The sequence below is a fragment of the Arvicanthis niloticus genome, chromosome 5 (genome assembly GCF_011762505.2).
Source record: "Arvicanthis niloticus isolate mArvNil1 chromosome 5, mArvNil1.pat.X, whole genome shotgun sequence".
Classification (NCBI taxonomy): Eukaryota; Metazoa; Chordata; class Mammalia; order Rodentia; family Muridae; genus Arvicanthis; species Arvicanthis niloticus.
In genome coordinates, this window is record NC_047662.1 from 102,063,184 (window position 1) to 102,086,012 (window position 22,829).

Consider the following 22,829-nt stretch of genomic DNA (forward strand, 5'->3'; position numbering starts at 1 on the left):
GATTAATATTGAACACCTCCCAAGGGCTTGGATCACAATCATATACCATCATACCAGGTTTTACATGATGCTGGGATTGCACCCAGGACTTCCATGAGTGCTAGACAAGTGCTCTATGGAGTTTATAGCCCCAACACTAATGATTTATTCTTGGCCAGGTATGGTGGTGCATGCCTTTAATCCCACACTCAGAAGGCAGAACCAGGTACATCTCTTTAAATTTGCTCATAGACCTCCCTAGAATTGAATATAAAGAGATGTTTCTGGAGGAAAAAGTCTAGAAGAAGAAATCTAAACTAAATATGATGGCTTATGCTTGTAATCCCAGCACTCGGGAAGCTAGGCAGGCATACTGCTGCAGGTTTGAGGCCAGCATAGGTTACAGAGGGAAATCTGTCTTAAAGAACACTGCAGTGTTTGAGGTGGGCCATGTAGCCAAGGTTCAGTGCTAGGCTGGTTGTTGAAATGAAAGGCCCCTGTGGTCTTCTGTATGGTTTACTGTGGAGGGTCACTTATATATGGCATCTGTGAATGTCCTATACTGCAGGCTCACGGGATGGGTCTATGGGACTCTGGGAGGTGACAGATGATGTGTTGACCAAAAGTGATGCAAGACATAACGTGTCACCAGTCCCTGTGTATGCTCACATCACTCACAAGGCCTTAAAGGATATCCCCAAGGAGGATACAAACCCGGACAACTGCAAGGTGCGGGCTTTAGCCTTCAACAACAAGAACAAGGTATGAATTCACCAAGGGAGTTCCAGAAGCCTGTCCCTTCTGACTTTATCCATTCCCCTCCAAGACAGTGCTTGCTGTGTAACTTGGCATGTAACACAGCATGTCTTTAGAGGCTCAGGGATGCTGGTGAGTGCTTACAACTGAGACTGTGAAGCCTAGCCTGTGTCTGTACTGTATTTGTCTGGGTAGACCATGTTTGTGGTCATAGTTTCCTGGGGACCACTCTAAGCTGACCCTACCTCATTTGCATGTGCCTTTTCAAGTGCTCTATTTTGGGTTTGATTTACATACTGACCTTGTTTTTAAGCTCCCAGTTTTGACTGCCTTCTTTATCTTACACTTCCCACTGGTCACTGGGTCAGACCTCCTGACAGTGAGGGTGTAGGCAGACTCCAAGGATGAACTCAGCCCAGAGAGCAGACAGGCTTCTTCGAAATTTAAAAAGGGACACAATTTGATTCATTAAAAAAAATATTTATGTGTATGAGTGTCTTGCATGCACATGTTCACCACATGTACAAGGGTCAGTTTGAAAGGTGATTCACTAGAGGTAGGTTTCTCCCTGCACCTACAGAAAAGCAGCCTTTCACCTGAGCTGTGCTCTAACCGTCTTAAGGATGTCAGGGCAGTGAGTAGCACGGGAAGGACATTTCCACGCACAGATGTGTGTTCATGTGCTTGTGGAATTGAATATACGATGTGGCTGCAGCCCATGGCCGTGTGACCTTATCATTACTGGCATCCTTGATACAAGAGAAGCCCCAGCTCTCAGCTCCTTCACCTGTGTATTCTGGGACTTGAGTTTGCTGCAGGTCATATAGTAACTTCTTTTTCATTGCTCTTGTAGGAGTTGGGAGCAGTATCGCTAGATGGCTACTTTCATCTCTGGAAGGCAGAAAATACATTGTCTAAGGTGAGAACATGAGTTGGTAGTTTTATATAATTTACCATAGGGTTAGAATACTGTCCTCCCAGACTCAGAGTAGACTTGACCAAAACACCTTTCTCCCAAGATCTGGGAGTAGAGTTGCAAAAGAAGTTTTAAGTCGGGCATTGCCTCTCTTGAGGCAAAGTGTGTTTGGGGATCTTTCCTTTTAATTTATTCCAGTCTGGCCTTAAACTTATCTTCCTGCCTCTAAAGAACCTCTCAAAGACTGGAAAATACCAACAGCCACTGCCATGCCTAAGCAAGCAAAGGCCTTTTTTTCTTCCTTGTTTGTTTATTTGTTTGTTTGAGACAGGGTTTCTCTGTGTAGCCCTGGCTGCCTGGAACTCACACTGTAGACCAGGCTGGCCTTGAACTCGAAATAGTCTCTTAATAATCTGGGTTTTTGGTTTGTTTTGGTTTTTTTTGAGACAGGGTTTCTCCGTATAGCTCAAAAACTGGCTCTGTACATCAGGCTAGTCTGGAATTTGGAGATCCATCTACCTCTGCCCTCTAAATGCTGGGATCAAAGGCATGCACTACTATACCCAGTTTGGGTTTTTATATTGATGAGGTCTTACTGTGTTATCAAAGCTAGACTGGAACTCTTTAATTCAGGTTGGCCTCAAACCAGTAATCTTTGTGGCTCAGCCTCTCAAATGCTGGGATTACAAATGTGAACTGCCATCCCGATGGTTTGGGATTTGTTTTTTGTTTTTTTGTTTTTGTTTTTGTTTTTGTTTTTGTTTTTGTTTTTGAGACAGGGTTTCTCTGTGTAGCCCTGGCTGTCCTGGAACTCACTCTGTAGACCAGGCTGGCCTCAAACTCAGAAATCCGTCGCCTCTGCCTCCCAAGTGCCAGGACTAAAGGTGTGTGCCACCACTGCCCGGCTATTGGGTTTTTTTTTTTTTTTTTTTTAAAGATCTGTTTATTTTACATATATGAGTACACTGTAGCTGTCTTCAGACATACCAGAAGAGGGCATCAGATCCCATTACAGATGTTGTGAGTCACCATGTGGTTTTTGGGAATTGAACTCCGAACCTCTGGAAAAGCAGTCGGTGCGCTTAACCACTGAGCCATCTCTCCAGTCCCCCATCCCAATGTTTTTTATTTAGTTACATTGGCTTGCCGGGCAGTGGTGGTGCACGCCTTTAGTCCCAGCACTTGGGAGGCAGAGGCAGGCGGATTTCTAAGTTTGGGGCCAGCCTGGTCTACAGAATGAGTTCCAGGACAGCCAGGGCTACACAGAGAAACCCTATCTCAAAACAACAACAACAACCAAAAAAAAAAAAAAAAAAAAAAAAAAACCAGGCTCACTGGGAGCCCTGGCTTCTCTCAAGCTTGGCACCTTCCCCTGGCCTCACAGCACCAGGACCACAAGAAAATCTTCTAATGACACCCAAGATTGCAATAGCACAATTAAGAAGAATACAGATTTATTTATAATACTTGGTAGCAACTTTTTTGTACAGTAAAGTGTGTATATGTGGGTCATTTCTTCCTGTCTTGCCTGTGCTGCTTATAATATCTGTAATAAGCTTTTTGTAAAGAGGAAACAGGGCTCAGGGAATTGACAGTTCCCTTGTGCCATGGCAGCTTTGCCCTCCAATAGACTTGCATAGTTAGCATAGTTACAGCAGGTAGAGACTAGATTTTCTAGCCCACAAGGGTCAAAGGTGACTCAGGTTACCTGGGATGGAGTCTGTCCTGTGGGTATGCTCTTTCTGGCATACAGTTCTTATTCCTTTGGGCAATTGGCTGAGGATATCCAGAAAGGAGCCCCTTTATCTGAAGAGCAGCAGGAGAGGGTGAAACTAGGTCTCAGTGTCCTGGGCTCATTTCTAGAATTAAGCTACAGTTCTTGGCTTTTCTCGACATTCTGATTATCTACTTCCAGTTTTCCCTTTCCCCTAACCTAGAAGGCTTTGTCTTGTCCCTGACTTAGGTAGTTTGTGTGTAAAGGAAGCTCACAGATGAAGGAGCAAGAACAATGCCTGTTGTATGCTGTTATGAACGTGTGTATCTTCTCTATTCAGCTCCTTTCCACCAAATTGCCATATTGTAGAGAAAACGTGTGTCTGGCCTATGGTAGTGAATGGTCAGTGTATGCAGTGGGCTCTCAAGCGCATGTCTCCTTCTTGGATCCACGGCAGCCATCGTACAACGTCAAGTCTGTCTGCTCCAGGGAGCGAGGCAGTGGTAAGTCCCTGTGTGTCCCTTCAGGCTTATGGCTAGCTAGATTGAAATGGTTTTCACCTTTTGTTTCTTCTTTGACTTCAAACAAGAGCAGTGATGCATGTGTTGCATTTATAAGTATTTGGTAACAAATATAGGAACTGAATTACCTGCATGTGGCAACAGAGTGTTCAGGCTATAGAACCCTTTGGTACAAACCCGTGTGACAATAAGCACTTAGCATTAGTCCTGTGGAACTAGCTGGGGCCCTACCTGAGCTAACGTTCTTCGGAACTAGATGATGTTGATTGGTGTGGTCAGAAGAGCGTGAGATCACTTTTGGATGTGATGATAAATATGTACATAAGTGTAAATATGTGTACGATGTGACAGTTAACAACTCGAGGTAGAACAAGAAAATACTTGTTTTCGTTCTGATGAGTGAGTGGGGATCTGTGCTTGCTCGCAAATGCTCTGCTGCTGAACTGCACCCATACCCCTAGCCTCTGCCCAGACTGCAGCCCTGGCTGTCCTGGAACTCATTCTTTAGACCAGGCTGGGCTGAAGAGCCATTATCACTTTCCTCAGTGGAAGAAACTTGTGCTGGTGGTTGTGTGTGTGTGTGTGTGTGTGTGTGTGTGTGTGTGTGTGTGTGTGTGTGTGTGTTTTTCGAGACAGGCAGGGTTTCTCTGTGTAGCCCTGGCTGTCCTGGAACTCACTCTGTAGACCAGGCTGGCCTCAAACTCAGAAATCTGCCTGCCTCTGCCTCCCAAGTGCTGGGATTAAAGGCGTGCGCCCCCACCGCCCAGAGCTGGTGTTGTCTTTAAGGGTTCAGAATGCTTTTTTTTCTGATGACTCATATCCTCCCACCAAGAATCCTGTGGAAAGCAGATCAGAAAAGTGAGTGGTTAAGACTACTTACTTCAGAGGACCTGAGTTCAGGCTCTAACCTAGTATTAAACGGCTCACAACTTCCTGTACCCGATTCCAGGGGACCTGTCACTGTTGGCATCCATGACCAGCTGTGCACCTGCACACAGACACACACAGTATACACATGATTTTTAAAACTTAGAAGTAGTAGGCTTAAGGGTGCAAGCCTCAGTACTTAGAAAGCAGAAGCAAGCAGAACTTAAGCTTCAGCCCAGCCTGGTCTAAAGAATGAGTTCCAGGACAGCCAGGGCTACATAGAGACATCGTGTCTCAAAAACAGTAAAAAAAAAAAAAAAAAAAACTACCACCACCAACAGCAAACAAACAAAACCACCTATAAACCCAGCATGGTAACACATGCCTTTAATCCCAGCATTAGGAGGCAGATAGGAAGAGGCTAGCCTAGTCTGTATAGTAAGTTCCAGGCTAGACAGGGCTGTACAGTGACACTGAGTCCACAGTGGTTAAGTAAGTTACAGATGGGGAACAGTGAAGTCTTCAGACGGTCCAAGTTAAAGGTTTCTTCTTTCTGTCACTCTCTGTCCCCTTTCTCATATAAAGATGCAGTTATCCTGAGAGTCTTAAAAGGAGCAGTAGGGGGTATAGTTTAGTCTTTTTTCCAAAAAGTGTTATTTCTGTGTAGATAACACAAAAGCAGTTTTGGGTTTTGGTGGTGGTGTGTTTGTTTGGTTTTGTTTTTCCCGTTCATTGCTAGGGAAGGTGGATCCTCTGCTGCTGATTGGAGGGAATTGGGTCTCTCCTTCCGTGGGAGTCACAGGACTTAGACTCAGGTGCTTAGGCTTGGCAGCAAGAGCCCTTGCTGGAACATCTCATCTGCTGTAGGATTTATTTTTAAGTGGTTAGTAGATATAGTGAAAGCTGGGGAATAAATAAGAAATAGCTGCAGTGGTGTACAGTGAAAAGTTTTACGAGGTTTTATTTTTATTATGATCGTCATAATTGTTTTGTTTTTTGAGACAAGGTCTCACTAGGCATCCTTGGTTTACCTGGAGTTTGGTATGTGGACCAGGCTGGTCCTGAATTCACAGAGATCTGCTTCCCCAGTACTGGGATTAAAGGCATACACCATCATACCTGGTTTTTAAAAGGTTTTGGTTACTGTTAATGGAGGTAGCTTGTGTAAAGAAATACTAGTTCACAAAGGTCCCTAGCTCCATACACGTCAGATGACACCTATATCCATTGAACTTAATCCACAGGTACAGCAGATCTATTTTCCTTTTCATCCAAAGTAGTTAACTTTCTCTAGCTAATACCTACCAATACTTCCTGTGGTGCTGGTAATATGAAGAGAAGAATAGTGAGCTACAGTGTACATAATGTGATGGAGAAGAGCTAATCCTTATGATGAAAGGCGACGGCAGTGCTATTCAGGGGTGTGGAACACAAAGAACCCAAACACACTTATGTTCTTTGGCAAAAAACAAAGTGGATTTTCCCAGTAATCTGGCTTATTAGCAGAGTTCTGTTTAACCATTGGCATAGTACCATCTGATATTTGGGGTGTATACCCTGATTGCTCTGCATTTTCTCTCTCAGGAATTCGATCAGTGAGCTTCTATGAACACATTATCACTGTGGGCACAGGGCAGGGCTCCCTGCTGTTCTATGACATCCGAGCTCAGAGATTTTTGGAAGAGAAGCTCTCAGCTTGTTATGGGTCCAAGCCCAGACTCGCAGGGGAGAATCTGAAACTAACTACTGGCAAGGGCTGGCTGGTGAGTAAGCCCAGACCTGAGAGGATGGTTGCATTTCAGTGAGGGATTATCTGCCCTGCAGTCACCCTCTTCACTGGTATTGATGCTTTCCCTCCTCACTTTTTTGCTATTTGCATTCCATAGAGCAGAAAAAGATTCCTTCCCTGACTTTGCCTTTGTGTCTGCACGCTGGCTCTGGGGGAAAGAGGCCTTGTAAGGTGGCAGTGCGAATGGATGCTTGCGATCCCAGCTCTCTGTAAACTGGAGGAGGATCACAAAAAAGTGAAAGGCCCAATATGCTGGTGCCTCAGATTTTCTCCAGGTGGCCACAGAGCAGGAAGGCTAAGGACCCTTCGGCCATTGCTGCCAGTGAGTTACCATTAACAAGGCTTATTCTGAAAAGCTGTCTTGTGAAGGCTTGCTTTCCTGTAACAGTTCTTTATCTGGTAAAAAACGAGGCCAGTTTCCTTGAGAACCAGTTGTGTGATGGTGGGTGATAGAACTCATGCCTTAGGCAGAGACCAGAAGGCCTTGTTGTCCCTTCTTGCTCTTTCCTATAGGTGCTAACAGTCTCCTCCTCTTCCCACAGAATCATGATGAAACCTGGAGGAATTACTTTTCGGACATTGATTTCTTCCCCAATGCTGTTTACACCCACTGCTACGACTCGTCCGGAACGAAGCTCTTTGTGGCAGGGGGCCCCCTCCCTTCTGGGCTCCATGGAAACTATGCCGGACTGTGGAGTTAATGACAACTAACTTTCTCCCAAATGCAGATTTACACTAACTTCCACCCTCAGTTTCCTTGTTTGGTCTTTTGATTTCCCCAGCTGTGGAAGGCTCTCCTGGTTACGCAGACACAGCGTGCCCGAGGTTCAGGCAGTTACTAGGAAGCGGCTCTATGCAGAAATCCAAAAGCCGGGACGGTCTTGGTTGGTTGGTGGCTTGTTGTTCTGGGTTTTTTGTTTGTTTTCACTTTTCAATAATTAGAATTTTACTTTTCCCCCCTTTTGTTTTTTCAAGCAAACACTGTTACAGATCCCTCTCCCCCACCCCACCCCCCAAGTGACAACACTCTCCTTCCTCTGGCTTCTTTACACTGAAATGACAAAGTCATTCTCACCCTTACTTCACTGAGGTAGGGCCCCTTTATAATTGTGTGGTGGCTGTCCAACTTTCTGTGAAAGTGTGGGAGCCGTGTGTGAGTGTGAGTGTGTGTGTGTGCGCGCGCGCGTGCGTGTGTGTGAACTTGTGTGCCTGGTAGTGCTGTGTCACTGATAGTACTTGGAGTGAGGATGATCTGTAATTAAAGTATTTATAAAAGAAACAACTTTACTCAGAGTCCAGCTTTGGGACTAGCCTGTATCTTTTTTAAGGTCTGACATTGTAGAAAGAGAAACAAACACCAGTAAAACCCTTGAGTTAGATTATCAGGGTGGGAGAGGAGGCTATATCCTAGGACCTAGGCCTACCTGTCCTTCCCACCTGTGTATACCCAAGCAAGAATGCCCATATATGTGTTACTTCCACTTCCTAACCTCCTGTCTGCTCAGCCCAGACCACTTCACTAAAATATGTGTATCTGGGGACTGCAGGCCACTTTACAGTCCAAGTAAAGACAATCCTCTCCCCGGTCTCCTGCGTCTGACAGGGTCTAATCTGGCCAAGAGCAGCCAGTCTCAAGCCTGACATGGTTGCCATTCATGACTTCCAGGAGGAGCTTTTCCATTCTTGGGGTTTTGCTGGTATTTTCTAATTTGTTCTGTCCAGGAAGGTGTGGTTTGTAGTGAGTGCTTTGTGTGTGAGATCTGTTCTCTCGGTGCAGCAGGGCTTAGTGGTGGAAGTCACCCTCCTGCTATTGGCTCATTTTTAGAGTAGTGACAGGTGGCTGTGCCAGCATCACTGCATGTGACAGCATAGATAGGATTGGTAATTTGCTTGTTCCTCTCAAACTATTTAGTGTGAGGTTTTGTTTTTTAACTTGAAGCCAACTGACCGTCAAGCCAGTTGTTGTCTTTCACACATCATGTGGAAAGGAAGCTCTCTCCCCCGCCCTGGTACTCGGAGACCTGCAGTGCTGCCCTGAGAAGTGCAGTCACAGGCCTGCAACCACTTTCTCAGTTGCTCCCCAGTTCTTCCATTTTCTCTTTGTGTCAAAAGAGTATTCTTGTAATGGCAGGGACTGCTGGGGAGGGAAGCGACAGGCCCACCGTAGGACACAGCATATGCCACAGGTTTTAGAATAATCACCCTGTAATCTAGAGAAATAGGTGCTATGAACAGAAAATTAAGCAAAATGCTGGATGCTGTGAATCTTTTGTCTTTTTTTTTTTCTATTCTTAGACTGCAGGCTGTAGATGTCTTAGTTCTCACAGAACTTCTGTCTCTTTAAACCGACTTGTGCTTAAAAACAACACTCCTGTAGGATCTCTTGTGCCACTGCCAGACCGTCTCCTGTGATGCTTTCAATTGTCTTGACATTTTCTGTTTTTTTAAAATGTAGCATTTGACTTTTGCCAAGGAAAAATAAATACTATCCTAGAGCAGAGCTGTTTTGAGTGACTATATATGGCAAAGAAGCTGCAGGGAACAGACCCCAAAGGATTCAGGCGAGCACGCTGAGATTTGCCGAGGATGAGTACCTAGACCATCTTGCCCCTACTTCCAGGCTCTAGGCTCCGGGGTGCAAATGAGGGCCCCTGTGCCCCGGGGAAGTCGCGTAGTGCCTGAAAGAAACAAGAGTTACAGATGTGGTGGCAAAACTGACTATCTTCAGCATAAGTCAGAGTCAGTGATGGGCCCCCCTCTGATTCACTGCGGGAGAACGACTAGAAGTGGCTGCATAGTGGCCTGTTTTGCAATTAGAACCATATATCATGGCTGCTGTTCATAAGGTAGGGCACAGTGGCCACCCTGAAGGATGGTCTTCCCAAAGCTGGGGGACAAGACTGCTAAGTCTTAGGATCTTCATGCAGCCAACTCTGGAAGACCCAGCAGGGCTAAGCACTGAGCCACAAGTGCTCAGCAGCTTTCCAGGGCACGGCAGCTGTGGCTGGCTTCTGCATCTGCATTACAGACTGATTCAGACTTGCATTGGGACCTTGATGCTCAACAATTGCAAGACAGAGAGGGTGGGTAAATTAGTTGAAGCAGTTTGAGAATATGTCCTAAAAGAGTGACTTTTGGACAGGGCCTGGAACTAGCCTTTCCTTAAAACAAGTTTGAGTCCAAGATCTGAACATAAAATTCCATTGTGTGGAGCTGGAGAGACGGATGGCTCTGTAGTTACGATCGTTTGTTGCTCTTTCAGCCGACCTGAATTTGGTTCCTAGCACTTTTTTTCCCCCCGCTTTTCGAGACAGGGTTTCTCTATGTATCTCTGGTTGTCCTGGAACTCACTCTGTAGACCAGGCTGGCCTCAAACTCAGAAATCCACCTGCCTCTGCCTCCCAAATTCTGGGATTAAAGGTGTGTGCCACCACCACCAAATGGTTCCCAGCACTTATATGGTGGTTCACAACCATCTATAACTCCAGGGGATCCAACACCCTCTTCAGAACTCTGAGGGCAGCAGGCATTCATATGTTACATACACATATATGCAGGTAAACACTCATTAAATCAGCTTTTCAAATGACCAGTGCTGGGCTGGAGAGGAAGTGTCAGCAGGTAAGAGCACCTGGCTGCTCTTCCAAAGAACTAGGGTTTCAATCTAAGAGGCCATATGGCACAACTGTGTCTCCAATCCCAGGGGAGTCTGATGGCCTCTTCTGGACTGTGCTGCATGTAGCATACATGTGATGTGGAAACATACATGCAGGCAAAACACCCATATACATAAAAATGATTAAATGCTAAAAACAAATTTTTAAAAATGACTTGTTTGGTGAGATGAACTTGGCATTGAGTTCACTGTCTAGCCACAGATGACTCTGAAGTCCTGAATTTCCTGCCATGGCCTCCTAAGTGCTGGGATTACCAGCAAACACTACAACACCTGGCTGTCGCCTCTTACTCCTGAGATTTTCCTGTCACACTGTAGGACTCTCTGGAACATGTTCAGAAAGGTGACTAGGCAGATGTGCTGTGGACTTGCCGTGGACCTCTGGCCTCCATGGGATCTTGGCCCTATTCCCCTTTTCCAGTCAGACTTTGCAGCAAACTCCATACCACAGAGGGGCTTTGTGGGTTTTATGGTGCCCTCTTCCTGCCGGCAGCCCCTCAGGCTAGGCCATGAAAGAATCTCGTTGTTCATTTCCAAGCCATGTGCTGCCTGTTTCATTCCAAATGAGCTGCTGGCTCCTCCTGTCATCCCTTGGTTTCTTTGCTGAAGAGAATTCCTAGCTCTTCAGTGTTCATTAATGTTCCTGTTCCCCTATGAGGTTTGTTTTTTTTTTTTTTGGGGGGGGGGGGGCAGAATTAAGTCATATCTGGCCTGGTAAGAACACAGGCTGGCGTTGAACTAATCTTCCGTAGCCCCCTCAGAGCTGGTTTACAAGCGTGAGCTACCACGTCTGACCAAAGTTAAGGATTTTAGAGGATAATACTCATTATCTGTGCTCAGCACGTGTTTTCTGTTCCGTAGCCAGGAAGAAAACTCAACCACTGCCTTCTGTGACCTCCCTCACAACCCAGTCAGAGGAGTGAAAATAGTCAAAGTCTTTGTCTTTAGTGTTAAGATTTAGATCCTAAGTGGCCCCCCAGGTTCATTTGGTAAAGGCTTGGTCCCCTGCTGATGGTACCTGGTTGAGTCTCCTAGGAGGTGACAGGAGATGGAGAAAAGTTAGAGCACTGGGCTATGTACTTGAAAATAGAGGAACCTCTCCTTTTTCTTTCTTGTACTCTCAAATCTATTCTCTCCAGATTTTTTTTTTTTTAAGATTTACTTATTTTATTTATATGAGTACACTGCTGCTGTCTTCAGACACACACCAGAAGAGGGTATCAGATCTCATTACAGTTGGTTGTGAGTCACCATGTGGTTGCTGGGAATTGAACTCAGGACCTCTGGAAGAGCAGCCAATGCTCTTTATCGCTGAGCTGTCTCTCCAGCAGTCTCCAGCTGTTTTTCCACACACAGTTCCAGCTGTGATGTTGAGCTTTGACACCTAAAACAATGGAACCGGCTACTTACAGACAAACTCCATACACACAAAGATCTGAAAACCTCAAGGGAAAAAATAAAAGTGATAAATGAATAAATAAGCCATGCTTGCTTGAGAGATGGGAACAGAAGGATCAGGAGTTCAATGAAAGTCTCAGCTACATAGTTCAAAGCCAGCCTAGCTACATAAGAGCTTGTCTACACACACACACACACACACACACACACACAGATACCAAGAAGGCTGGACACTAGAGCACACTCCTATAATCCCAGCATTCAGGAGTCAAAAGTAGATTGAATTGGCGGCTAGCCAGGGCTACATATCAAGACCTCATCTAATACAACAAAGCAAAAAGTACCACAACTCATGAATGGTTTATCTCTGGTATTTTTGTGGTTCGGGTACTTGCCGATAGCAGAGCTGGTTGTCTTGGTGTGAAGTATGGAGCAGGTTTGGGTCCTCAGTGTGTTCCCTGTCCCCTAGTTTGCTGCACTAAAAGTGATCATATTTAGAGTTCTAACAGCAGATTTTTGTTTGTTTGTTTGTTTTTTGTTTTTGTTTTTTCGAGACGGTTTCTCTGTGTAGCCCTGGCTGTCCTGGAACTCACTCTGTAGACCAGGCTGGCCTCCAACTCAGAAATCCGCCTGCCTCTGCCTCCCAAGTGCTGGGATTCAAGGCGTGCGCCACCACCGCCCAGCCCAAGGCTAGCCTTAAACTAACTCCCCCCTGCCTCCAAAATCCAAATGCTCTGTAGAACAAGCTGGCCTCCACCTGCCTCTGCCTCCCAAGTGCTGTGATTAAGGGTGTTGCACCACCGCCAGCACCCAGCTAGAGTGTATTTTACTGTACTAACCCAGATCCCTGTGAAAGGATGCCTGCCCTTAGGTGCCATCTGCCAACACTGAGTATGAATGAGAGAGAAGGGGCTGGTTCTAGCTGTACAGCTGCTTAGGGCTGTGTACTCAAAATGAGGCCCTGCATTGATGGGGTGTGGGTGGGGTGCTGTGGTGTGAGTGTGTGAGTGAGTGTGTATGACTGGGTGTGTGCGTGTGTGTGAGTATGTGTGTGTGTGGATGAGTAGAAAAAGCAAAATCTAGAGAATCTTCCTTTGATTTCTCGGAATTAGCAGGTACTGTAACAGGCATGCTGGTGCAGATGGAGAGAAGGACAGGTGCCTGGTGTTAGCCAAACAGCACCACTACACAGATCATGTCTGTAAGTAAGGAAATGACCACAGTACTTGTGGGTCAATGTCATCACAAAGAGACCAGCAGCCAGGCATGGTGGTGCACACCTGTAATTCCCAACAGGAAGAGTATTTACCTATGTGTAGATACATAGTTCAAGGACAGATTGGGCAACAGGAAGTAGCCTCAAAAAACAAAGTAACTGTATGGTAGCATATACCTGTAATCTCAGCACTGAGGAAACAGGCAACAGGATCACCAAAGTTTGAGACTAGCTTGATCTACATGGTGAGTGCTGAGCCATAGAGCAATACCGTGTTTCAGCATCATACAAGCAAAAAAAAAAAAAAAAAAAAAAAAAAATTACGGCTAGCAATATAGTAAAACACTTTGTCTAGCATACACAAGGTCCTAGATTTAATCCCCAGCACAAACAAAACAACAGAAAACAACCCCTCCCCAAAATAAGCCAGAACTATGGCATGCTTTTGAAATTCTAGCACTAGGGAGACTGAGGCAGGAGGATTGTGAGTTGAGTTTAATCCTCATACCAGGTTCAGTGGCTGACACCAGCTTGTACCCTAGTGCACATAGGCAGGGGGATCAGAGGTTCAAGGTCAACTCTGGAGACAGAGGCTGAGGGATCTTATAAATTTGAGGCCTTCCTGGTCTACAGAGTGAGTTTCAGAACATCGAGGACTACACAGAGAAACCCTGTCTCGGGGGAAAAAAGTTGAAGGTCATCATTGGCTTTCTCTCTCTCTCTCTCTCTCTCTCTCTCTCTCTCTCTCTCTCTCTCTCTCTTTCTCTCTCTCTCTCTCTCTCTCCTTCCCTCTTCTCTCTATCTGCACTCTGTAGAATCATACATATCAGCCAGGCATGATCACCCATGCCATTAATCATCAGAACTTGGGAGGCAGAGGCAGGCAGATCTCTTTGAATTCCAGGCCTTTGAATTCTACAAAAACAACCCAAGGCTACACAGAGAAACCCTGTCTTGAAAAAAACAAACCAACAAGAAGATATAGTCATAAATATTTATGCACATAGCAGAAACCTAAAATATCCACTAGATTTGCTCATAGTTGGTATCTGGGCAGCACAGATAGGTTTTTTTTTGTTTTTTTTTTTGGTTTTTTTTTTTTTTTTTTTTTTTTTGGTTTTTTGAGACACGGTTTTTTCTGTGTAGTCCTGGCTGTCCTGGAACTCACTCTGTAGACCAGGCTGACCTCGAACTCAGAAGTCTCTGCCTCCCAAGTGCTGGGACTAAAGGCATGCACCACCACTGCCCGGCGAGCACAGACACTTTTACCAACCTTCAGTTGAGTGCACTGGCACATGCCATTAATCCAAGTATTATTTGGAAGAGACAGGAAAATTGCCATGCACTAGGTCAACCTAGACTAAATAGCCAGGTTCAAACTAATCAGAGCTACATAGCAAGACCCTAATTCTGTGTCACAGAAGGTGGAGGAAGGAGAAGGAAAGGAAAAAGAAAGGCGAGTTTAACTCTACTTCAAGGGTCTCCTTGAGGAGCTAGCCTGTTTAACCTTGTGCGCCCAATGACCCCATCACATTCCCAGTAGGGGGAGCCAGAACTTAGCCGAATTCAAGAGGCATCTCTCCTGAATCAACACCTAGTAAGAGTGCTGAAGAAATCCTGCCCCCAAAGATCCATTATAAGACTCTTTGTTTCAAGGTGCACCTGAACTACCTCCCCAACCACTGCTAGGTCTGGGGGTGGGGAGACAAGGCAAGCAGAGCTGTAGAACCAGTTATTGAAGTTCTCAGAGCTGTAATCCCTAAACTAATCTTCCCTATGATTTCTGTATAGATTGATGTACAAAATCATGTATATACACACAACCTCACAAAAATATGTATTTAAAGCCGTATGGGAAGCCTGACATGATGACGTATGCTTATAATCCCAATACATAAGAGCCTGAAATGGAAGGTGTTGTAGTCAGGGTTTTACTAGTGTGAACAGACACCATGACCAAGGCAACTCTAATAAGGACAGCATTTTTTTAAAGATTTATTTTTATTTATATGAGTACACTGCAGCTGTCTTGAGACATACACTAGAAGAGAGCATCAGATCCCGTTACAGATGGTTGTGAGCCACCATGTGGTTGCTGGGAGTTGAACTCAGGACCTCTGGAAAAGGAGATAGTGCTCTTAACCACTGAGCCATCTCTCCAGCCCTAAGGAGAACATTTAATTGGGACTAGCTTACAGGTTCAGAGGTTCAGTCCATTATCATCAAGGCAGGAGAGCAGGAGAGCATGGCAGCATCCAGGCAGACATGGCATAGGCAGAGCTGAGAGTTCTACATCTTCATCTGAAGGCTGCTAGTGGAAGACTGGCTTCCAGTCAGCTAGGGTGAAGGTCTTAAAGCCCACGCCCACAGTGACACACCTACTCCAACAAGGCCACACCTCCTAATAGTGCCACTCCATGGGCTAAGCATATACAAACTGCAGAAGGATCACCAAGACTTTGAAACCAATCTATGCTGTCTAAAACAACACAACAAAACAGGCCATTGTAAAAAATACCAAAAGGAGATAACCACAAAGTTGTCTTGTGCCCTCCACATGTGCACCATGTTACACGTGAGCCTACACATATCACATATAAACACACCACAACATGCCAGATGGATACTAGGAATGTAGCTTAGGGCTAGAGTACTGTAAAATAATAATAATGACAATAAGAAAATAAAGCCATATGTATCTTTCTATGTAAGAAATGGGCTGTTACCTATTTCCATGTGTGGAATTTTACAGGAGCAGCATCTGAACCTGCAGTTGATTCTCCTAGTAGTTGGGGGTTTGGGGGTGATGTGCCTGTATTACGTTTGCTTGATTTGGGTTCTTGGTAGTTTTGTTTGTTTGGTTTTGGGGTTTTTTTGGGGTTTTGGGTTTTTTTTTTTTTTTTGAGGGGGTTGGGTTTTTTTTTTGTTTTTGTTTTTTTTTTTTTTTTGGTTTTTGGTTTTTGGTTTTTGGTTTTTCGAGACAGGGTTTCTCTGTGTTGCCCTGGCTGTCCTGGAACTCACTCTGTAGACCAGGCTGGCCTCGAACTCAGAAATCTGCCTGCACCTGCCTCTGCCTCTGCCTCTGCCTCTGCCTCCCAAGTGCTGGGACTAAAGGCGTGTGCCACCACCGCCCAGCACTTGTTTTTATTATTTTTAACCATGTATACGTGTGTCATTGTACTGTGCATGTGAATGTGGGTTCTACAGAGGCCAGAGATGTTGGGTCCCTTGTAGCTGGAGTTACATGGGTCCTGGGACTTGAACTGATGTTCTCCAGAACAGCAATTTGTATATTCTTAACTGCTGAGCCATCTCTCCATCTCTCCAGCCCTGCCTCCCCAGTGCTGTTTTAATTCCCTAACCTCTGTTTCCTCCATCCATGACCACCAATATTCAGGAGAGACTTGAGCAGCCACAGAGAATCAACCTTACCTACTGTACATTGGGGGTCTCTCTCTCTCTCTGTCTGTCTCTCTCTCTCTCTCTCTCATTCTTTTGTTTTTGTTTTTTTTTTTTTTTTTCCTTTGGTTTTTCGAGACAGGGTTTCTCTGTGTAGCCCTGGCTGTCCTGTAATTCACTCTGTAGACCAGGCTGGCCTCAAACTCAGAAATCCGCCTGCCTCTGCCTCCCAAGTGCTGGGATTAAGGGCGTGCGCCACTGCTTGATTCAGCTTTTTTGAAATAAATTTGTACTACAAATGGACCTTGAAGTTGTAAATCTCCTGCCTTAATCTCCCAAGTCTACTATGCCTGGCTCCAGGCAGCTGTTCAACAGTAATAAAGCACTTCATTAAATCTCTCTGGACGGATTTGACCTTCTTTGATCAAGGAATTGAGTTGCTTCTGTAAGGCATTCTTCGGGCTTTGAACAGAGTCATTTACTGAGATTTTATAGTGGATTTACAGTCCTGGGATGATGGTAGATCTCCTTTAACTCTGCCAGAATAACTATGAGCAACAAGGAATAGAGGCACTGGTTAGAGATAACTTTAACATAGAGCTTCAAGCCCTGGAGGCCACTAGGCCCTTATCCAAACTCTGACCTGGAGCCTCATAATTCCTTCCGGTGGTAGTCTACCCTGTATAACCACGGTCGAGCAAGAGGCTGCCACTAAAGGAAAGTAAATGTCTTCTCCATAGGACTCAGGGAACCTGGAGGGAGAAATGGAAAACTGGGCTCCCTGAGAATCTATCCAATAGGAACGAGGCACTAGGAAGCCGATCTGAGACCCACAAGAGGTACCAGCTACCACTGTGCAGAACTAGGCAAAAAGGCAATCAGACTTTTGCCCCTGGGGGATTACAGCACTAAAAGATCCAATTGGGCTCCATTTGTTTTTGAGATTCATGCTAATGAGTATGTTCCTCTCTGTATCTTTTCCATGTCCAGGTCTCCCTTACTCTGTAGTTGGCCTGGGCTAAAGTTGATAGGAGATCTCTAATAGGGCAGGTCATGGCCTGTAGGAACTGGTTTAACCTGCTTCCCTGAGTCAGTACACCACCTCAGATTACTTAGGCCTCAGGGAACGGAAGTGGTTCTGGGTCAAGACAAGATATAGCCAAAGAGATCTATGTGTTCTTAACTATCTGTGTTTACCTTGGAAGTCATTGGAGACGTGATTTTCTAAGACAGGTCTTAAGCCATGAATCTGTCTCTAGTTGCCACTGTCTTTTGTTTGTTTTTGTTTTGTTTTGTTGGTTTTTTTAGAGAGAGTTTCTCTGTGTAACAACTCTGTAGACTAAGCTGACCTGGAACTGACAGAGATGCTCCTGCCTCTGCCTCCCTAGTGTTGGGATTGAAGGATGCACCACCACTGCTTAGTACCATTTTGAGTCTTAACCTCTCTCCCTCCTGTTTTGAACTCCTGGGCTCAAACAGCTTTCTGCCTTAACACCACAGCAGGCTAGTATTAATTTTTTCTTTTTTTATTGGAGACTCAAACCCGGGGCCTTATGCCTGGTCCTCTACCCAGCTCCATTTCATATACTTGTTTTTAGGGTTTCTCTGTGTAGTCCTGGCTGGCCTGGAACTCACTCTGTAGACCAGGCTGGCCTGGAACTCAGAGATCCACCTGCCTCTGCTCCCCTACTGTTGGAATAAAGGTATATACTACCATCACCTGGCTAGATTTAGATTTCATGAAGGCCAAGTCTAAGCTGTTGTCTAAATATCTATCAATCTCTATATATCATCTATCAACCTGTATCATCTATCTATATCTATTTATTATCTATTTATATCTATCATCTATCTTTATCATCCACCAGCTTCTAGCTATCATCTAGCTAGCTGGTCGAGGCTCCCTGTGCAGCTCCTACTAGTCTGTAACTCACAGCAATGCTTTTGCCTCAGCCTCTCCAATGCTGCAATTACAGGTTGTAGCAGTCTCCGTTCATCCAGGAAGACTTGGCTCCCCACCCTTCAAGTTTTTAAAGTTTTATTGTATCTGACTTTCCCAGAAGTTGACTGTTACACACTCTAAGGCCAAATGAAGGTTGTACACAGCAATGGTTCAAATTCAGCAAATGGAGGTGGGGAACAAGCCTGGAATAGCAGCTGTGGGAGGTGCAGGCAGGCCCAGGTGAAAAGAAGTAAGTAGAGGGCTGGGAAGGCTGTGGTTATTTATCTCCTTTCAGTATCTCACCTTCCTGTGAGTCCCTGCACACCTGTCCCCTTTCCACTCCCTCTCTGTTCCCTCTCTGCTGTCCCCTCTGACCCAGTAGTGACCTAATCTTTCTTCTTTGAAAAATGGCTCCAAGGTACTGGGACAAATCTTGTAACCTTTTTATTTCTTTTTTCTTTTCTCTCTCTCTCTTTTTTTTTTTTTTAAATCAAGCTCACATCGGTTATCCATCAGATTTTAGATATTGATAGGATGTCCTAGAGATCTGTGAGCTAGACTTTGGGCAAGCTACCCAACTTCTCTGTGCTCCAGTTCCCTCATATATAAATATCCCCAGGAGAAGACGGAACTGTAAGGTAATATTTGGTTCTAAGTTGGTAACAAAGTGATTTTGTTTATTTGTTCATTTTTGTTGTTGTTTTTGTCTCTTGAATGCTGTCACCACCACCTGGCCACAAGGTGAAGATTTAACTATTAGAGAATTCAGCCATGAAGATTTGAGCATCCTGTGCATGCCTGTAACCCCAGCATTCTGTGTAGAAGCAAGAAAATAGCAGCAAATTCTAGGCCTGCCTAATGGCCTACATAGTGAGTTCAAGGCTAGCCAGAGCTTCACAGTAAAATCCTATCAGAACAAGCCATGCATTGTGGCACACATCTGTAAACCTAGCACTTGGAAAAGAGACATGAGGATCAGGAGTCATTCTTGATCATTATTGGTTACATAGGTTCAAAAGCAGCCTGAGTTACACGGGACCAGATAGATAGATAGATAGATAGATAGATAGATAGATAGATAGATAGGCAGGCAGGCAGGCAGGCAGACCATTTGACAAGAACATGGGTTTGAGTAGAAAAGAATATATATACCTTGATAGAACCAGAAGGGTTTGTGGAAAGAAATGTGCATGTTCAAAATATCTCAGCATTAAGAATTAGTGGTCTGAGCTGGGCAGTGGTGGCGCATGCCTTTAGTCCCAGCACTTGGGAGGCAGAGGCAGGTGGATTTCTGAGTTCGAGGCCAGCCTGGTCTACAGAATGAGTTCCAGGACAGCCAGGGCTACACAAAGAAACCCTGTCTTGAACAACAAAAAAAAGAATTTTAGTGAGCTTGTGAATATACCTCAGTTGATAGAGTTTTACCTGGCATACATGAAGTCCTGACTTAATTAGAAAACCATACAGTCAAGAATGCCTGTAATACTAGCATTTGGGAGGTAGGGTCAGGGGGATCAGAAATCCCAGGCCAGGCCTTGACTACGTGAGTCACTATGTCAGAAAAAGCAGAGTTGGTAGAGAAAAGTCAAGAAATACCTTCCTGCCTGCCGGGCAGTGGTGGTACACGCCTTTAATTCTAGCACTTGGGAGGCAGAGGCAGGCAGATTTCTGAGTTCGAGGCCAGCCTGGTCTACAGAGTGAGTTCCAGGACAGAGAAACCCTGTCTCGAAAAACCAAAAAAGAAATGTTTTAAAATATTTTACTAGGGGCTGGAGAGATGGCTCAGAGGTTAGGAACACTGGCTGTTCTTCCAGAGGTCCTGAGTTCAATTCCCAGCAACCACATGGTGGCTCACAACCATTTGTAATGGGGATCCGATGCCCTCTTCTGGTGTGTCTGCAGACAGCTAACTCACATATATGAAATAAATAAACAAACAAACAAATAAAAATGATTTATTAAAAAATATATTTTACTAAACTTACTATAATTTATTATTATATTTGGGGGGTTGGGATGTGCAATGGTACAAGTCAGAGACAACTGAAGGACTCTTCCTCCTACTGCTTAGGTTCATGGACCAGACTCAGGTCTTCTGCTTTAGCAGTGAGCACCGTTACTTGCAGAGCCATCTTCCAGGCTGGAAACCAGCTTTGATTTTCTTTTTTTCTTTTTCTTTTTTTTTTGGGGGGGGGGGAGGGGGTTGAGACAGGGTTTCTCTGAGTAGCCCTGGCCGTCCTGGAACTCACTCTGTAGACCAGGCTGGCCTTGAACTCAGAAATCCGCCTGCCTCTGCCTCCCAAGTGCTGGGACTAAAGGCGTGCGCCACCACCGCCCGGCCAGCTCTGGGTTTTACCATTAGTGAGAACCATGTTCCTTCAGCCACAGCAGTTGACATTTCCCCTCTGACCTTTTGGCTTTTTTTACCTTTTGCTGCTGGGCACTTATGCACATTTACATGTGATGCACTGTGAGAATAAATCTAGCTGTATAAGAACAGAAACAGTTCTGTTCCAGCTGGGTTTTGTTTTATTATAAAAAATGTATTGATTTTGTGTGTATGTGTGTGTGCAGTAAGTGCCTCCTTGTTGTCGATGGAGGTGAGAAGGTGGCATTGGATGCTTTGGAATTGGAGTTACTCATGATCGTGAATAGATGCTGAAAACTGTATCCAAGTCCTCTGAAAGAATAGCGAGTGTCCTTAACCTCCAAGCCATCTCTGAGGACCTCAGTTTTTGGACAATCAACTATCTCCAACACCCCACTTTGTTTTAAGAGTGTCTTTTAGCTAGGCAATGGTATACACCTTTAAGCCAGCACTCAGGAAGCAGAGGCAGGTGGATCTCTGAGTTCAAGGCCAGCCTGGTTTACAAAGTAAGTTGCAGGACAGCTAAGTCTACATAGAGAAACCCTATCTCGAAAAACCAAAAACTAAATATATAAATAAAATAAATGAAAAGACTGTCTTTCAGGCCAAGTGTGGTAGTATATGCCTTTAATACCAGCAATTGGAAGGCAGAGACAGGCAGATCTCTTGAGTCTAAGGCCAGTGTGGTCTACATGGAAAGTTTCAGGGACAGCCAGGTTACATAGAGAAACTCTGTTTCAAATAAACAAAAGAAAGTAGGCTATTTGTGGAGTATGATAATGTGGTCTGTGAGGTACAGACCAGAGTTCTAAGTTGTCTAGGCCTACATAGTGAGACCCTATCTTAAAAAAAATTTCTAATCTTTACAAGTACTAAGCATGCACTTGATGCCCATATATACATGCAAGCAAAACATTCTGACACATTAAATAAGCAAATCAAAAAATATTAAAGTACACTGAAATTTGCATATCAAATGTCCCACAGAGGTTGATGTATTGAAGGCTCAGTTGCCAGCTAATGAGCTTTGGGGAAGTAATTGGATTCTGAGGGATCCATTGTGATCAGTGTACTCATCCCTGGTTTTATTCCTACCTTGGCTTTTGCTCATCAAAGTGACACCAAGAAAAACTAGAATACAGGATATTATATTACCTTCTGTGAGGAATCTGAAGGCCATAAAGCCCTAGAAGTCCTTTGAGTGAGGACTGGGATGTCCTCTGTTGGTGCTTTCCTAGCATCCCTAAAGTTCTGGATTTAAACCCCAATACCATGTGAATTGGATGGATGGTACTTTCCTATAATTCCACTTTAGTGGAGGTGTTGGCAGGAGGAACAGAAATTCAAGGTCCTTCTTGGCTGTATAGGAAGTCAAAAAAAAAAAAAAAAAAAGTCAAAAGTCACCATAAGCTACACAGGGCTGTCTCAAAAAGGGGGCAGGGAGTAGGCCATAGACATGGCTCTGTAGTTAAGAACAGTCATTTCCAGAAAACAGATTCAGTTCTCAGCACCCACATGGTAGCTCATGTAAGGGCCTGATACTAATTGGAGGTCAGTCAATCAAAGCCTTGGGCCATAGGTGATCGGGATTTAGGAACTCACTTCTGATACCTACAAAGTCATACTTAAATTGTGATAATACCGACATGCAGGAGACGCTGAGGCAGAAGGATAGAGATCTCTAAGCCAGCATGTTCTGCTTAGCAAGTGTAAGGTTAGGACTACATAGAGAAACCCTGACTCAATAATATAAAGTAAAAGAAAGGAAAATGAACCGAGAGAAGCTTCCCTGAATACCTGTCACTGCCAACAATGGTCCATAAATATGGCATCCTGCACAGGGTGCTACCCCCAGTTTCAACTGACTGCACTGAGGTCCCACAGCTCCGTGTCCCATAGTAACCAGTGATCTATAGCTTAGTAACCAGTGATCTATAGCTTTCCCTAGGTTAACAAGTTCAGCTGAGGTCTTTAAATTTTCAGGAATTTGTACTTGAGAAGAGACAACTTGACATAGCAAAAATCTTTTTAAATTTTTATTTATTTTTTGTTTGTTTATTTAGGTTTTTTGAGACAGGGTTTCCCTGTGTAATAGCCCTGGCTGTCCTGGAACTCCCTTTATAGACCAGATTGGCCTTGAACTCATACTCATAGAGACCCACCTGTTTGTGCCTCCATAGTGCTGGAATTAAAGGCATGTGCCAGCATGCCTGGCTTTTTTTTTTTTTTTTTCTTTTAATTTTATGTGTATGTATGCCTGAGTGTGTATGTGCATTTGCACACATACA

The 22,829-nt window shown here is 44.6% G+C and overlaps 1 protein-coding gene across 1 annotated transcript in view; it reads left to right on the top strand.

The window, feature by feature from the left end:
- Dcaf12 (DDB1 and CUL4 associated factor 12) overlaps positions 1-9,040 on the top strand; it is a 25,381-nt gene extending 16,341 nt beyond the window's left edge. The window contains exons 7-11 of the mRNA XM_034502379.2: positions 548-741; positions 1,589-1,654; positions 3,706-3,868; positions 6,338-6,516; positions 7,085-9,040. Coding sequence (XP_034358270.1) covers positions 548-741; positions 1,589-1,654; positions 3,706-3,868; positions 6,338-6,516; positions 7,085-7,243 — 761 coding nt within the window. The 3' untranslated portion in view covers positions 7,244-9,040. The remainder of the gene's footprint in view (positions 1-547; positions 742-1,588; positions 1,655-3,705; positions 3,869-6,337; positions 6,517-7,084) is intronic.
- The last annotated feature ends 13,789 nt before the right edge of the window (positions 9,041-22,829 follow it).